Here is a 17,639-nt window from a genome sequence, read left to right on the forward strand (position 1 = left end):
CTTATTTTATTTGAAGTTGGAAGTTATAGTGCCCTTTTTAAGAGTCAAAGTGATTTGAGAGCAACCAGCCTCCCCCCCTTCCATGCTCATCATTTCCCTTAAATCCTCCAATAAAAATTCGGAGATGACAATTTTGATTATGGTAGTTGGAAGTTTCAGAAATTATGTCTGTGAGGACAACCCTCCCCTTCTACATCTTTCATGGAATGGGTTGTAAGTTATTCCCTGGGGACATATAAGGTTCTTGTAGAAAGGGTGGTCGTATATGCTTTAGAAAGACTCATAATATTGGTAATCAGAAGTTCTAGTGCCCTTTTTAACAGTCAAAGTGATCGGAGTTCAGCTACCCCCCCACCACACACATACAAACAGGTTGTTTTTCCCGAGATGTATTTAATAGATATTTTGAGGTTGAAACAAACTACCAGAGCCTGAGAACAAGGGTTGTAGGTTATGCACCTGGGGCATTTAAGGTTCTTATCCAAAGAGATCGTTGTATAAACTTTAGAGGTGGCTTAATTAGTTGAAATTGGAAGTTCTAGTTCATTTTTAAGAGTCAGTAGTTATGGAGGTCAAGACCCCCCCCCCAACCCAACTACCCCTTTTTTCACCAATTGTATCTGATTGGAATTGTGTGATGGTAACTTTGTTTAAAACTATAAATTCTTAAAGAAAAACACTAAGATTCAAACTATTTTTTTCCCTGAAAAAGACTACGTCAACATAAAACGAACAGAAATTAATTAAAAAAACTTTTTCCACAACTTAAGTTTTTAAAAAAAGGAAAGAACTCCATTAAACCAAAAATGAACAAAAAAAAATAATCAAATAATCTACCAAGCACAGAACTACCAGAGATCAGCATCAATAAATAAATGATACCCAATACGAACAGAAATTACAACAAATAACCGAGTCAAACTCAAAACGAGCATAAATTAACATGAGGGGGTTCAAAACCCCTATGCTTTCTAAAAGACAGAGTAGAATTCGCACTTTACTGCAAAAATTCTTTTAAATGTTTTCACTTTTATAACTTTAAGAAATCAAAAATTAATTAAGATTTTGAGGAATCAATATCAGCATATGTTTGTTTAACTGACAATGCACATTCATTTGAATTTTTTCAGTAAAATGCAAACTATATTCTGGATTTCCACCGAGACTCTCATATTTTCAGGAATTAATAGCATTGTACATTGAAAATTTGGTTTATTTTCCTTGGTTGTTTCCAGTCTTCTCGGTTATTATATAGATTTTGTTTTGTTTTCCATTTTTCGTTGAAGTTTTGAAAAATTATACCATATTTTTATAAAACAAGAGAAATGTACATTTTAAAGCCTTATTGGAAAAACGCCGTAATCGATTACTCATAGAGAGATATAATCTAATATATTTGCTAATACAGACAGCTATCGAAAAATACTCTTGGACCCACAACTTCGATACCAATACAGTTATGAAAACTCGATTTATTTTTGGGACACAGTGCGCGGTAGCGATGCTAGCGGCTGGAGACAGGAAACTGGCTTAGCAACTTAGAGGTAAATTATGCCGGTTGGACCACGTACGCAACAAAACAAAATTGCGTTCCCGCCTATGGTGTTGTAGTACGATCTACGCGTCGGGGCGCGGGCTTGGAGGAGGCACCAAGTTCAGAGCTCTGTACCAAAAGCTTCTCATGGGCAAGATATGAATTTTCATAACCGCATTGGTATCTAAGCTGTGTTTGGACCACTCTTCTGAAAATAAACCATCCAATATCTTTTATCAAGATTCCGAAATTCCACGCTTCAGGGCCATATCTAACGGCTGTCATATACTAACAATAAATTGGCATGTTATTTGTTGGGAGAAAGGGATATTTATTGCTTCACCAACAAAGACTTAGTTTTCGAATAAAACAGTAAAATCACGGTGAATTATATGAAATCATTCATCAGAAGTCAACGAATTTGTCACGATTTGACACATATCATTGCACTTTTTCTTTTGCAGTTTCCAAAACCACTTATCGATACCCGACTCACGATTCAACAATGCTATGTTTAAATGTAAACACAGCCATAGGCCTTAGAAAGGCGGAGCAAGGAGGAAGAACAAGGGCGAAAAAAGTAATTATCTCATTGTGTAATCACTACATGAACTCTTGAATGAGTCAGGGATCTCCAGGGGTATCCAAGCTCTTTCCCCCTCCTCCTTATTGTTTGCTATTTTTCTATACTACTCCTGAGATTTCTTATTTGTTGTCCTTTGTGTGGCCCCTACACAAGTAAGCTGGAAGCTAATAGGGTTGCAAAACACAACCAAGACTAACGACATCTTCTTATGGTTATTGTCTTATAGTTGCTTTTATAGAAGGCCAACAACATCCTGTTCACGTTCATAACAACGCACGCCAATCACGCCATTGTTTATTTTGGAGCCCCCACCTTTAAAAGACTGGATTTACTATGCTCGGTGACATATGCTGGGTGAAATGGTTGGTATGGTATGCTGTATGGATATGTATGGATATGCTATGGTATGTTGGTATGGTATCCAGGGTATGCTGGGCGATAAATCGTTGTTGTTGTTTTGCAGAGTTATATTCTATGAAAGGATCAGCACGGAAATTTATGTTCAAGCATACTTTGATCCTCCTAATCTATGTTACCCTGCTAATCTGCACTTTGAGAACAGCTTAGTGATGGCAATTAATTCAGAAGTGTGAATATGTCACATACGACTTTTAGGCGTAACAAATACGAAATCTGAACGGATAAGGATTTGTATTTCTGGAGAGACAAACATCTCCACCCTTTTAAAACCTTATTGGTTCTTCCGTGAAAACTGTAAAGCAGTTGAAAAAACTTTTTTTTTCAGTAGGAAAAACTTACTTTTTTTATTTAATTACAAGCAAATTTCGTGTTTATCTGGCGCTCCTACAGGAATTGAACTCGTATCCGCAGCCGGATTTCATTCATCTGGTGAAAAATTATTCACTTGACGCATATTCGTTCTTTTCTGTTTTGACTCAAAGCTTATTCGTTTCTCCAGCTCAAAAAAAATATGTCAAACAAATATTCTTAAGCCAGTGAAAATGTACTGTTCTTTTATCAAATTAAATAAAAAAAAACGAGTTTTTTTAACTGAAAGTAAGGAGCGACATTAAAACTTAAAACGCACAGAAATTACTTCGTATATGAAAGAAGCTGCTTCCTCATCAACGCCCCGCTCTTTACGCTAAAGTTTGACTCTTTCTCTCAATTCTTCTTTTTAAAACCGTAAAAAACTTTAGCGTAAAGAGCGGGGCGTTGATGAGGAAGCAGCCTCTTTTATATACGAAGTAATTTCTGTGCGTTTTAAGTTTTAATGTCGCTCCTTACTTTCAGTTAAAAAAACTCGTTTTTTTTATTTAATTTCTGAACGTTTTTGAATCAATGCATGTTTTGATTTTGGCTCTCCGCAGAGGAATAATCAAAACGAAATTTTGCATATTTTTTTAGGGGGGCTAAATGGCTTTCTCATAATTTTGATCGAATGATTTTGAGAAAAAAGAGCGGGGGCGAAGCCTAGTTGCCCTCCGATTTTTTGGTTAATTAAAAAGGACACTAGAACTTTTAATTTTTTACGAATCTTTTTATTGGTAAAAGATTTACGTAACTTATAAATTAGCTTACGTAAAGAACTTTTGTATTCTCATGTTTTTATTACATATATGAGGGGATTCGCCCCATCGTCAGTGCCTCGCTCTTTACACTAAAGCTTAAATTTTATCCCAATTCATTAAGAATGACCCCTGAATCACAAAAGCCGTAGAATAAATAGTTGAAATTACTAAAAATACTTTAGCGTAAAGAGCTAGGTATCATAAGGAGGTGAGACCCTTATATGGGTAATAATTTCTGTTTGTTTTAAGTTTTATTGCTGTTCCTTACTTCCAGGTGAAAAAGCTTTTTCACATTTATTTTTAATTTTTTTTTTTAAATAATGCTAGTAAATCCTGCTCTCCCTTCATGGAAGTTTTCTTCTCCCATGACAAATTCTCGATGGAAAGTTCCCCCAGCATATCCCCCTCTTCTCAACCCCTCCCCCCAACCAAAAAAATCCTCCTGAAAACGCCTGTATACTTCCCAATAACCATTACTATATGTAAGCACAGGTCAAAGTTTGTAACTTGTTGCCCCTCCCACGGGGACTGTGGGGGAGTAAGTCGTCCCCAAAGACATAGTTATAAGGTTTTTCGACTACGCTGAATAAAATGGCTATCTCAGAATTTTGATCCGTTGACTTTGGGAAAATAATTAGGGTGGGAGGGGGCCTAGGTGCCCTCCAATTTTTTTGGTCACTTAAAAAGGGCACTAGAACTTTTCATTTCCGTTAGAATGAGCCCTCTTGCAACATTATAAGACAACTGGGTCGATACGATCACCCCTGGGAAAAAAAACAAAAAAAACAAAAAAACAAAAAAACAAAAAAACAAATAAACACGCATCCGTGATCTGCCTTCTGGCAAAAAATGCAAAATTCCACATTTTTGTAGATAGGAGCTCGAAACTTCTACAATAGGGTTCTCTGATACGCTGAATCTGATGGTGTGATTTTCGTTAAGATTCTATGACTTTTAGGGGGTGTTTCCCCCTATTTTCTAAAATAACGCAAATTTTCTCAGGCTCGTAACTTTTGATGGGTAAGATTAAACTTGATGAAACTTATATCTTTAAAACCACCATTAAAATGCAATTCTTTTGATATAGCTATTTGTATCAAATTTCCATTTTTTAGAGTTTTGGTTACTATTGAGCCGGGTCGCTCCTTACTACAGTTCGTTACCACGAACTGTTTGACAGTTCGTGGTAACGAACTGCAGTAAGGGGCGACCCGGCTCAATAGTAAACGAAACTCTAAAAAACGGAATTTTGATACTAATAGATGCATCAAATGAATCAGATTTGTATGATGATTTTAAATATATAAATTTCAGCAAATTTAGTCGTACTCATAAAAAGTTACGAGCCTGAGAATATTTGCCTTATTTGGTTAGGCGGTATTTGGTTGCCTTATTTGGTTACCAATTTTTTGGTTAGGCGGGGGGCTACGTGGGCGGATCTTCCTTTGGAGGAATTTGTCACGGGGGAAGAGAAATTCCCTGAAGAAGGCGCAGGATTTTCTAGCAATATTAAAAAAAAACAATGAAAAAATGACTATGAAAAAGTTTTTCCAACTGAAAGTAAGGAGCGGCATTAAAACTTAAACGAACAGAGATTATTACGCATATGAGGTTTTCATCTCCTCCTAAATACCTTGCTCATTATGCTAAAGTATTTTTAGTAATTTCAACTATTTATTCTATGGCCTTTGTGATTCAGGGGTCATTCTTAAAAAATTGGGACAAAATTAAAGCTTTAGTGTAAAGAGCGAGATATTAACGAGGGGGCAAACCCCCTCATATACATAATAAAAATATACGAATATAGAAGTTCGTTACGTAAGTTAATTCGTAAGTTATGTATATTTTTTACTAATAAAAACATTCGTTAAAAATTAAAAGTTCTAGTTACCTTTTTAAGTAACCGAAAAATTGGAGGGCAAGGAGGCCTAATCTCCCATCCCTTTCTCTCAAAATCGTCCGATCAAAACTAAGAGAAAGTTATTTAAAAAAAAAAATAATACACAAATTTCGTTTAAATTATTCATGTGCGGAGAGCTAAAATCAAGTTTACATTAATTCAAAAACGTTCAGAAATTAAATAAAAAAATAAGTTTTTTAAACTGAATGTAAGGAGCAACATTAAACCTTAAAACGAACAGAAATTACTCCGTGTATGAAAGGGGCTTTTTCCTCCTCAACGCCCTGCTCTTTATTTCAAAGTTGTTTACTGTTTTATAAAGTAGAATTGAGAGAAAGAGTTAAACTTTAGCGTCAAGAGCGGGGCGTTGAGGAACCCCTTTCATACACGGAGTAATTTCTGTTCTTTTTAGGGTTTAATGTCGCTCCTTATTTTGAGTTAAAAAAAAACTTGTTTTTTTTATTCAATAATTATTCAAAGGAGGCTTTTTTCTTATCGTGAAACTTTCTAGAAAGTAGGAAGAAGCTTTCGTTTTAATCTGGAATAGAAGCTATAATTCACAAATCGAAGTCAAAACCTAAACAAAAAGAAAATAAGAGGAAAAAAAACAAAGAAAAAGAAAATGCTACTGTCATGACTTAGCACTCCGCAACGATCATTTACCAATAGTATTTGTAAAGATTTAAAAATCATAATAAAATAACTTCTTTGAAAACGGAAATGCAGTTGGTTTTCCTTGGTTCCTCTATGAGAGGAAAAGCCTCTTTCACCGCTTCCATAAGTAGAATCCTGGATAAAATAATTTTCAATGTTATATTTTCAACGTTAACATTTTTATTTTTCGGTCATGTTTGCTAATTTTAAATTCAACAGATAAAATTTTCTCCATAATATCTAAGTTCATAATTTTGATCAAGGGGTACCAGTTTCCACAATCTGGTGTACATCATAGAGCGCCACGTTTGTCTTACGGTTCTGCCGCGCTTGGCACAGTTTTGTCATGACTGTCATAGTTTCTACAACACTTAGCATACTTACGCCATGCATGGCATGCACCACATGGTGTACGTAATTTCTGAAAGTGGGTGCCACCTCTCTTAATTTTTTCTTAAGTTACAATGTGTGAAGACTTAATTTTGAAGATTATAATGCAAGAAACGCTCAGGATACTTTACAATACTTTGCATAGAAAAGAAAATTGTATACTAGACGTTATATTTTATCCTTATCAAATATGCTGCATTAGGATACTACCAAGAAAGGAGATTTTTTTTTGTCTCACCCAAGCCAGATTTGATGAACACTTCTCCTGTTGAAGGCTCTTTACTAAACTCACAGAGTAACAGGGAATTTACTTGTGAAAAATGTTGTGGCTAAAAAGCTTTAGTTCTTTTTACTGGCTTAGAATTTCACGACAAAAGCCACACAGATTTTGTGTTCTTTTTACTGGCTTAGAATAGCGCCACAACTCACCGTCACCGTCATGTAGTTTGTATGTAAATTGGCTCTGATGTATGCAGGCATGTTTTTAAAAGGCGTGGTTACTTGCTTCTTCAGAAGTAAGGGATAATATGGTTGGCTTGTAAAAGAACGTCATGGAAACAAACCAATAAAATCAAAGCACACTATTTAAAACGGGAGTTGAAAACGGCAATTTCCTTTTTCTTTTGGTAAAACTATGTTGAGGAAGCGATCTTTGTTCATTCGGAGAGTAAATACAGTTGACCTGAGCCTATGTTTCAAAACAAATATAAAGATTTTGGTAGCTGAAAAACTTTTTTGTTTGGTTACTCTTCACTAAGCTCTATGTCGAAAAAAAACTCCTAAAAAATTCTCTCAATAAGGTATTTTTTTTATTGCTATGCTTCTGCGCAGAATTACACTAAATCTATCACTGTCATCTGAAACACCTTCAATGTAGGCCTTCTTTTGTAGTCTTGCTTTTATAAATGACCCAATTCTTCTTCTTCTTTTATGGACCGATCAAGATTAAAAAAGAAGACGGTCAACGGCCTAGAGTTGTAGAAGTGACGACAAGGGAACCATTTTCGTTAATTTGTTAAAATTTCAGATATTCATTTTTTTTTGTATTCTAGTATACATACGATTTGGCCTGGTCTACGTAAATGTATACTAGTATACATAATTTTGAGAAAACAGCAGAGCCAAGCACTTTTATAGGAAAATAAAAAATCATGAAGCCAGGGGATTTGGAGAGGAGACAGGGCCAGATAGCCTTTCGTGTCTTTAATGTTAGACAAATATAAAAATTATGTATATCTAACATCAAGGAAAATCCTAACATCATGAGAAAAGTTTTAACATGGGTCTTTGTTAGCTTCGGATTATGGGAAAGGAATCTTTCAGGATGTTTGGAGAGTGCCTAGTACTATTCAAGGCATGTCGGATTGCGGCTTAAAGTACTGAATTTTATTCTATATTTTTTTTTTTTTTTTTACGAAAGGATATACAATAATGTTTCTCTGGAAACGGTAAGGTATTACAGATTTAGAAAATTTACAGGGGTTTCCCAGGTTTTAGAACTCGGCCCATTATTTTTCTTCTTTATATTAATGAAATAAAAATGAAATGAATAGTTTTGGTTTTGTTCCATCTATGTATTTGACTAGTGAATGGGGGGAAGGAGAAAAAGTTTATCCTTGTTTGCAGACTATAGACTGTTCCCAGCAGCAAAAAAGAAAAGCAGCTAAGGGAAGCGCCCGAAAGAGAAGTTTTTTTTTGGATTGGCTCAACGCAAATCATCTAGCAGTTAACTCCTCAAAGTCATTTCATACAGTTCGTGATAACGAACTGTATGTAAGGAGCGACCCGGCTCAATAGTAACCGAAACTCTAAAAAACGGAATTTTGATACCAATAAATACATCAAAAGAATTGGATTTCCATGCTGATTCCAAATATATAAGTTTCATCTAAAGTTACGAGTTGGAAAATATTTGCCTTATTTTCGAAAAAAGGGGAAAACACCCCTAAAAGTCATATAATCTTAATGCAATTTCCAGCATCACATTAAGCGTATCAGAAAATCCTAATGTAGAGGATTCAAGCTCCTATCTGCAAAAACAGCGAATTTTGTATTTTTTGCCAGAACAAAGGTCACGGATGAGTGTTTATTTTTTTATTTTTTTTCCTAGGGGTAATCGTACAGACCCAGCAGTCCTAGAATATCGTGAATGAACTCATTCTAGCCGAAAAGAAAAGTTCTAGTGCCTTTTTAAGTGACCAAAAAATTGGAGGGTAACTAGGCCTCCTCTGACGCTCATTTTCCCCCAAAGTTACCGGATCAAAATTTTGGGATAGTCATTTTGTTCTGTATAGTCGAAAAATCTAATAACTATGTCTTTGAGGGTGATTTAATCCCCCACAGTCCCTGGGGGAAAGGCTGGAAAGCCCATTGTTTACATATAGGGGGAAAGGGGGGAAAGGCCAGTCCCTGGGGGAAAGGCTGGAAAGCCCATTGTTTACATATAGTATTGGTTACTGGGAAGTATATATACGCTTTCAGGGGGGAATTTTTTCTGGTAGGGGGTTTTTTCAACCAAAAGTAAGGAGCAGCATTAAAACTTAAAACGAACAGAAATTGTTACAGATATGGGGGGTTCGCCCCTTCGTCAATACCTCACTTTAGGTCCTTCATAACGAATTGGAACAAATTAGCGCAACGAACTTTAGCGTAACGAGCAAGGTATAAACGTAACAATCATATACGTAATATACGTAACAATTTGATCAGTGATGATTTGATACTAAATGCTCCGAAAAAATATTTTGGGATGATTTCATTCAAATGAACACTTTTTGTTTTATAGAGGGAGGGGTACAGTTATATTACATGGGTTCTTATAATGCACTTGTTCTTATATTCAGTTTTAATTTATTTAATTTTTTAATTTATATGTAATTGTGCATTAATTTATCAATTAATCTAGTCTCACCACAAACGGAACACAGAACAGACAGTTCATGTGACGTTATATATAAGAGAACTTTTCGCGGGCTTTTTGATGGTCTTCGGTTCGTTTTCCATGCAGCTTGTACTTCATAATAAACAGCCTGGGCCTTTGGCCCTTGCAAATGACTCATGTCTTATATTGCAAACGTAATAGGTAACTTTGATGGGAATTTTGTGATTATTTCGTTTTTACTTTGTTTACAAAAATGACTTTACTGGATAGAAGCTATTCCTGCAGAAAAATATTGCTACCAGAAGAAAAAAAAATGTACCCTACTAAAAAACAAATCAAATTGCAAGTAGCTTCATGAAACACGCATTACCGACGGCAACTGCCTCATGGCAGTATGGCAGTATGGTCTCATGACAACACTTTTGCTTGAACTTTACTTCCTAATAGGGAACTTTTACTATGTTAGAAATTCTTTTATTGACCTAACAGCGCATAGATCTGTGGCCTCCCTTATTAAAGAAGAGAAGAATTCTAAAAAGGCGTCGCTCGGATTTTGGTAATACGACATACCACAGGGTTGATGCAAGGGCCTTTGCAGTCGAGAAGCGTGATTGATCAGAGACTGAACAAATGACAGTACGCCTAAAGTAGTTCAAAAGACGTTATATTACCTGTTAAAAATGTAACTGGAGAGCAAATGACTTTGCGGCAGTTTTCTGTTATTTATTGGAGTGTTTAAAAAAAAGGGTAAAGAATACGGCATTAGACTTTACAGTCCTTACCGGCGGTGCTGAAATCCGTTTCTTGGCCCTTCAGCCAGGAAGTGCAATGTGGGGTTGTTTCTGTTTATTGTTTCTGTTTGTTTCTTGTTCAAGTTTCTGGTTTATTCGATTGTTATGAGAGATCAATTGTCTGTGGCATATAAGGTAGATTTTTGTTTTGCCTTCAATGGATGTGAAATAGGTTTTATGCAGAAAATCAAAATTCCATCTTCTTCAACATTTTATAAAGATAATGATTATACTTAGATTATATTTCCTCATTGTTTAGTTTATGGTTCCTCGATTATTCTCTAATCATTCTCAATCAATCGGTATCATTCAATAGTTGACACTAGGCTTTATCCAGCCACCAAATTATATTCCTAAAACTTGATTTACATTTTGATTACTGGAAATTAGTTGAAAAAATGGGCGAATTTTCCTATTTTTCAAGCAAGTGTTGACTTGTGTTAAATTATGGCTAATTTAAGTAATATCGAAATTCTGGCTCATTGAAGGGATGGATAAAAAATAAATATGTTCCTGTCAGTATCTAAAGAAAACATCCCTTTTAGTATCTAATACTATACTCGTCTACGGAAAAGTATTGAACATTTTCACCCTCCCCCCCGGAATTCGTCATAATGTAAATCACTTTCTATACCCCGGGGCAGTGGAATGTGTATGGCGGCTTATATCTAATGACAGGGTTTTATAAGTACTTAGTTCTTATACGTACTTAGGCATGCTTAGTTACGGGTAATTATAGTTACCTAATTTAACTTAATTATATGTATGTAATTTATGAACTGAAGTACTTTAAACATACCTTGGCTTAGATCTAGACATTTTTTCATCATTATATTTATGGTTATTTAAACTAACTAAATATCCCATTTCTTACATCTCAATATTCAGTGTACATACGTAACAATAATAAAGAAAAATTTCATAACAATAATTAATAGAAATTTTTAATAATAAAAAAATTTCCAGATTGGGGGAGGGAGTGTAAAATCATAAAAAAGAGCATTTTCAGTTTTAATCAGAGAGTTTTCAAAACGATCTTAGGGGGGAAGGATTGTAATAGTACTACTTTTTAATATATACACATAAGCGATCATTTTAGCGAAAAAATAGGATACTGAAGATAGTAAAGAGATACTTCAGATTGTCACACTAGTAATTTAGAAATTTGTTCGTACCGGAAAGTCATATTTTAGTGTTTTTATAGTTGTAATTTTTGATTAGTATATCTTCGAAAAAAGTCGATTTTGACATGACCTATTTTAAACGGATTATATTGCAGATTTTTAAGTAGCCCCCCAATGCTCACTAAGCAAGACTTTGTTCCCCCTATAAGCTTTGATACTATCTTCCCTTCCGATGCCAATAAAAAGTCGTATTAAAAAGTTCTCTTTCAAACGCTTGATTTTCTCTTATCGTTAGGATGAAACTGGGAAAAGTGGCTTTTCTCTCTGGAGTTAAATAGATCATGAAAAACAATTCGAGCATTAGCTTACGTTTGTGAAAATTTAAGCGGGAGGGCAAGATGTCTTCTTTTTTAATCTAGGGGGTAATTTTGTCGTTTTTTCAGTAAATACGAACAAACGTATTTTTCAATGAAGATACCCCAAAAAAAGGTCGGCTACTTTGAGCAGGGATAAAAAAAATATAAGGGGTACCCACCTCCCCTCTCCAGTAAAGGTCAGTGAGGCAAATTATCTATGAACAGTATCTGAACAATAAAATTGTCCATAATGATCGGATACCTTAACGTGACACCATCTGTGATGAATTCTGCATTTGTTGGGGGTTACGAGTACGTAACACCCAACAAATGCGAGTACGTAATTACGTACTTACGTACGTAATTACGTACTCGTACGTATTACGAGTACGTAATACATACGAGTACGTTTCAACACATAATTGGAAAAATCTCGACTTTTTAATTTGGTAATTTGACATTGTTAATAATTCTTGTAGTAATCCCTATTTCCATTGCAGATACATTTTTTACGACCAAAATACTGTCTAATGCATATACATTTTTTTTTTTACAGCCAAAAAAAATATAGAAAAACATATCAATTATATAAAATGCCTTACCTCCAATTTCGTCACAGACATCCTTTTTTTCTTTTTTTTAAAGTGAAAACCAAAACAATTGAGCAATATTTTAGTCAAGCGTAATTCACAGCTACTGACAAGAAACTGGTGTTTCATTTGACATTTTTCTTGAATGCAAAATCGGGTATTTCCATTAGATCAAGTACATAGTCATTACTGTGGTCTAAATATTAAGGATCATAGGGTTTTTGGGGCCATCAGATAATATGGTCAATTCAGTTTATTCCTTCTTTCTTAAATGTCGTTAAAATTTTAGAGCCCATTTGGATAAGGGTACGTCCACGATTTTCAGCGAAACAAATGAAATCAGGCACGAACGCAGTTATTCTTCACATGAGGGGACAGAGTTAATATAATATTAAATTATTACTAATATAATAATATAATGTAATGAAATGCAATATTGTCAAATTACATAATAGTAAAAACAAATTTATGAACAATTTGAAAGAGAAATACCGAGAAATTTGAGAAAACTTATCATTTGTGGGGAGGGAAAGGGTACTCAAGCCCCCTATACGTATTTTCTTGGATAATATTCATTTTGTGATTCAGAACATTTCAGAGTAGGTGTGATCAGTCATGTACACTCGGGGAGGTTGCAAAACAGTGCCTGCTTCCGCAATCTAAAAGATTTTTTTGTGAAGTTGTCCACATTTTTTGTGGACAATTTTTGTGAACATTTTTTGTGGACAATTTCACAAAAAATTGTTTCACAATTTTTTGTGAAATTTCTTCTTTCAGAGGCAACTGTCTAGCTTTGACTGTAGTTGCGAGCTATTCACCTGCAATTTATTATTTGTTATTTTATTTTCCTCAGAGTCGCTTCGTATGGAAGGGGTGGTCCTAGGAGCTTCAGATTAAAATCAGAAAGGTGTTCGAAGGGCAACCACATCCCTCCCTCTTGCCCTTTTTTCTAACTGACCGCCCGTAATCTCAAGAAATTTAATCAAAATGTTACGAAAGCTATTTTGCTCAAAATTATCGAGATAACCAATGAATTATCTCCGACGATGACATAGCCCTTACAGACTCTGGGAAAAGGGCTGCAAATAATGTAAATTAGAATTTCTTTGAATACATTTTTTATAATGGAAAAGGAAGCTTGCAGAAAACCTCAGGAATCACTTGAAACTTTCAGGAGAAAGATAAGTGGATATTAACCTAAACCATAATATACTATGTGTATACAGGTTGTTAACAAGGCGTATCTTCAAAGTCTCGGGAAGGGCTAAGAGTAAAAATGAAACTTGAATTTTGTATCCAGGTTGTCAAAAGGGCATACGCCCTTAAAGGGCAAGAGCGGCTAAGGGTATAAAAGTTGAAAATTTCAGGGAGTTGTGTAGGGATGCTGAACTAAATCAGAACATATTATGTGTTTTTAAAAGGGTGTAAGAGACGGCAGAGTGTATTAAGTTGAAACTACTGAGGAATGTCAATATGGATTTTGCACTAAATTAAAGTATACTGTTTGCATCTAGGTTGTTATAAGAACGTATCTACAATATTTCTTTAATAGCTAACTTATTTTGTTAAAAATTTTTGGGAATGTTTAGCAAAATCAAAAGACACTGCATGCATCCAGGTTGTCAAAAGGGCATATATGTAATATTCTTTGAATGGCTAAGGGCATTAAGTTGACATTTCAAGGGAATGCTTAACTAAATCAAGGGACACTTTGCGCATCCAGGTTGTCTAAAGGAAGACAACCTTTTATGTCTGACGTCTGGGTAACAGTTAAGCGTTCTGAATTGAAATTCTTGGAAAATATTTAGGTGGATGCTGAACTAAATCAAAGCACACTATAGCATCCCGGTTGTACTATATGCATCCCAAAATTTAGGAGATTTGTGATTTTCAAATTTTTGGTAAATACAACATACAGATTATTTTGTGTGCATACTTTTTTAAGATTTCTAGTGATTTTTGGGATATATTATGGGAGGCAAATTATGTTTTGGGGCTTATCGGGATTCTCACAATGGTAAATTTTCGTTGATTTTATGGGAGTCTCATTTCACTCTATGGCTAATTGTATTATTAATAAATAAAACAGGATACCCATTTCAAAAAAGTATGTCCCTGATAAAATCTAGTTCAGCTGTGATGTAGGAATCAGAACAAATGTTTAGGGCACGATTGACGAGAGATATTACGACACCTTTTTTAACTTGTGGGGGGTGGTGGTTTGATTCAAAATGTAAATATCTATTGTTTTGTATTGGTTTTCTGTAAATAGTAAAATTGAGTTCATCTAAGCTACGAATAATTAGAACATCTAGGAATGATATTTTATTTTCAATTTCAATTTCTAAGGTAAACTGTAAATTCCTATCATATGCATTAAGGTGATATAAAAAAAACCCTAAGTTCATTTTCCCCATAGTTTCAAAGTAAAATTACGTCATCCATGTAACGTCCCCAAAAGATATGTTTAAAAAAATATGAATTTTTATGTCCAATTTTCAATATGCTCTGCATAAATATTCGCCAGTTACCCGGAGAGAGGCACACTCATGGGTAAGCCATTTATTTGTTGGTAGAAAGAATTACGGAATTGGAAATACATTGAATACTTGTTACAAAATTTAACCAAGGTCATTAAAACGTCGCAATAAAATGCTGTTGCCGAAACTTCTATTAAGTCGTAATTTTCATTTATTTTATTTTCTAATGATTTTTCGCATCCTGCTAAATTAATATTCGTATACACAATGTCAAAATAAAAATGTCAAATGTCAAATATTCAATAGACACAATGTCAAAGCTACTGATAATTATATTTTCTGAAATATTTACATTTTTGAGTTTTTCAACTAAATCAACCGAATTGCATGTATAAGATTTTTGAGAAAAAAGCAAAAGTTTGAAGGCTGTACATAACCAGTTTCCAATGTTGGAGGCGGGGCTTAAACATAATTTACCTCACATATATCCCATAAATTACTAGAATTCTTAAAAAAGTATGCACACAAAATAATCTGTATATTGTATTTATCAATAATTTGAAAATCATAAATCTCCTAAATTTTGGTAAAGATAAGATTCCAGTTATTCGCTAAGGAGGTGTCTATGAAATACCATGCCACTGTAGCAAATTCTATGTAGGGAGAACCCACCATAATTTCGAGAAACGCCTACAACAACATAAGGATGATATCACCAAAGCTGAGAATTCTAATATTACTTTTGTTTCTTTTGATTCCGCTTTAAGCAGTCATGTTTTTGAAAATCCTAGCCACAAAATACTTTTTGAAGAATCCGCCATTATTAGCAATGATCTAGGCATAAAGTAAGTAGTTGGAGAAGCAATTGAAATCAGACTCCAGATTAATAATAATATTTCCTTAAATAGGGATTTAGGAGAATATTCAATGAATGCTTTATACACAAATTTAATTAAAAATGACCTTACAAAATATTTTAAAAATCAATAGATGTTAACACAGAACCTGTCACAAATAGACCTACAAGATCAGCAGCGAACAAAGCTAGGCTGGTATTAAAAACGTGTTTTTAAATCATTTTCTTTCATTTCAGCGAATTGCCTCGTTTCATCACAATTTATTTATCAGTCCTGGTTGAAATTCGCTGAGGTAAGGATGCTAGGACTGTTTTGAAACTGATCATTTTAGTTTTATTGATTTTATCCTCTTGTAAGTTGTTTTTTCTTATTTGTATTGCTGAGGACGACCCTTGGACATAGGGCCGAAAAAACATGTTTTTAAATCATTTTCTTTCATTTCAACGAATTGCCTCGTTTCATCACAATTTATTTATCAGTTCTGGTTGAACTTCGCTGAGGTAAGGATGCTAGGACTGTTTTGAAATACTGTTCATTTTAGTTTTATTGATTTTATCCTCTTGTAAGTTGTTTTTTCTTATTCGTATTGCTGAGGACGGCCCTTGGACATAGGCCGAAAAAACCTGTTTTTAAATCATTTTCTTTCATTTCAACGAATTGCCTCGTTTCATCACAATTTATTTATCAATCCTGGTTGAACTTCGCTGAGGTAAGGATGCTAGGACTATTTTGAAAAACTGTTCATTTTAGTTTTATTGATTTTATCCTCTTGTAAGTTGTTTTTTCTTATTTGTATTGCTAAGGACGGCCCTTGGACATAGGGCCGAAAAAACATGTTTTTAAATCATTTTCTTTCATTTTAACGAATTGCCTCGTTTCATCACAATTTATTTATCAGTCCTGGTTGAACTTCGCTGAGGTAAGGATGCTAGGACTGTTTTGAAAAACTGTTCATTTTAGTTTTATTGATTTTATTTTCTTGTAAGTTGTTTTTTCTTATTTGTATTGCTGAGGACGGCCCTTGGACATAGGGCCGAAAAACCCTGTTTTTAAATCATTTTCTTTCATTTCAACGAATTGCCTTGTTTCATCACAATTTATTTATCAGTCCTGGTTGAGCTTCGCTGAGGTAAGGATGCTAGGACTGTTTTGAAACTGTTCATTTTAGTTTTATTGATTTTATCCTCTTGTAAGTTGTTTTTTCTTATTTGTATTGCTGAGGACGGCCCTTGGACATAGGGCCGAAAAAACGTGTTTTTAAATCATTTTCTTTCATTTCAACGAATTGCCTCGTTTCATCACAATTTATTTATCAGTCCTGGTTGAACTTCGCTAAGGTAAGGATGCTAGGACTGTTTTGAAACTGTTCATTTTAGTTTTATTGATTTTATCCTCTTGTAAGTTGTTTTTTCTTATTTGTATTGCTGAGGACGGTCCTTGGACATAGGGCCAAAAAAACGTGTTTTTAAATCATTTTCTTTCTTTTCAACGAATTGCCTCGTTTCATCACAATTTATTTATCAGTCCTGGTTGAACTTCGCTGAGGTAAGGATGCTAGGACTGTTTTGAAAAACTGTTCATTTTAGTTTTATTGATTTTATCCAATTGTAAGTTGTTTTTTATTATATATTTTGTATTTGCTGAGAACGGCCCTTGGACATAGGGCCAAAATATTCATTCTAATTTGTTTCCCACTGTCTTGAGAAATTCCCTATTGTTCTTCTTGTTTTTGGTGTTTGTCATGGAAACGCAGTGTGGTTTTCGCCCTTATTTATATACATATATATATATATATATATATATATATATATATATATATATATATATATATATATATATATATATATATATATATATATATATATATATATATATATATATATATATATATATATATATATATATATATATATATATATATATATATGTATATTTTTTGGGGTGATACGAAGAATTAAAACCTA

The 17,639-nt window shown here is 34.1% G+C and overlaps 2 protein-coding genes across 9 annotated transcripts in view; one reads left to right on the forward strand and one right to left on the reverse strand.

The window, feature by feature from the left end:
- The window catches only part of LOC136036514 (uncharacterized), a 65,309-nt gene extending 52,845 nt beyond the window's left edge, over positions 1-12,464 (reverse strand). Inside the window, exon 1 of the mRNA XM_065718815.1 lies at positions 12,351-12,464. Coding sequence (XP_065574887.1) covers positions 12,351-12,371 — 21 coding nt within the window. The 5' untranslated portion in view covers positions 12,372-12,464. The remainder of the gene's footprint in view (positions 1-12,350) is intronic.
- LOC136036513 (sodium channel protein Nach-like) overlaps positions 1-17,639 on the forward strand; it is a 128,296-nt gene that overhangs the window by 19,861 nt on the left and 90,796 nt on the right. For 2 of the 8 annotated variants that reach the window (XM_065718811.1, XM_065718814.1), the window contains exon 1: positions 16,777-16,864. The exons of 1 other annotated variant lie outside the window; for it this stretch is intronic. The gene's annotated coding sequence lies outside the window, so the exon portion shown is untranslated. Of the gene's footprint in view, positions 1-16,776; positions 16,865-16,897; positions 17,073-17,165; positions 17,221-17,639 lie in introns of those variants that run through there. 5 more of the 8 variants (XM_065718806.1, XM_065718812.1, XM_065718813.1 and 2 more) reach the window with 4 other exon arrangements.

Source organism: Artemia franciscana, chromosome 15 (genome assembly GCF_032884065.1).
Source record: "Artemia franciscana chromosome 15, ASM3288406v1, whole genome shotgun sequence".
In the NCBI taxonomy this organism is placed as follows: Eukaryota; Metazoa; Arthropoda; class Branchiopoda; order Anostraca; family Artemiidae; genus Artemia; species Artemia franciscana.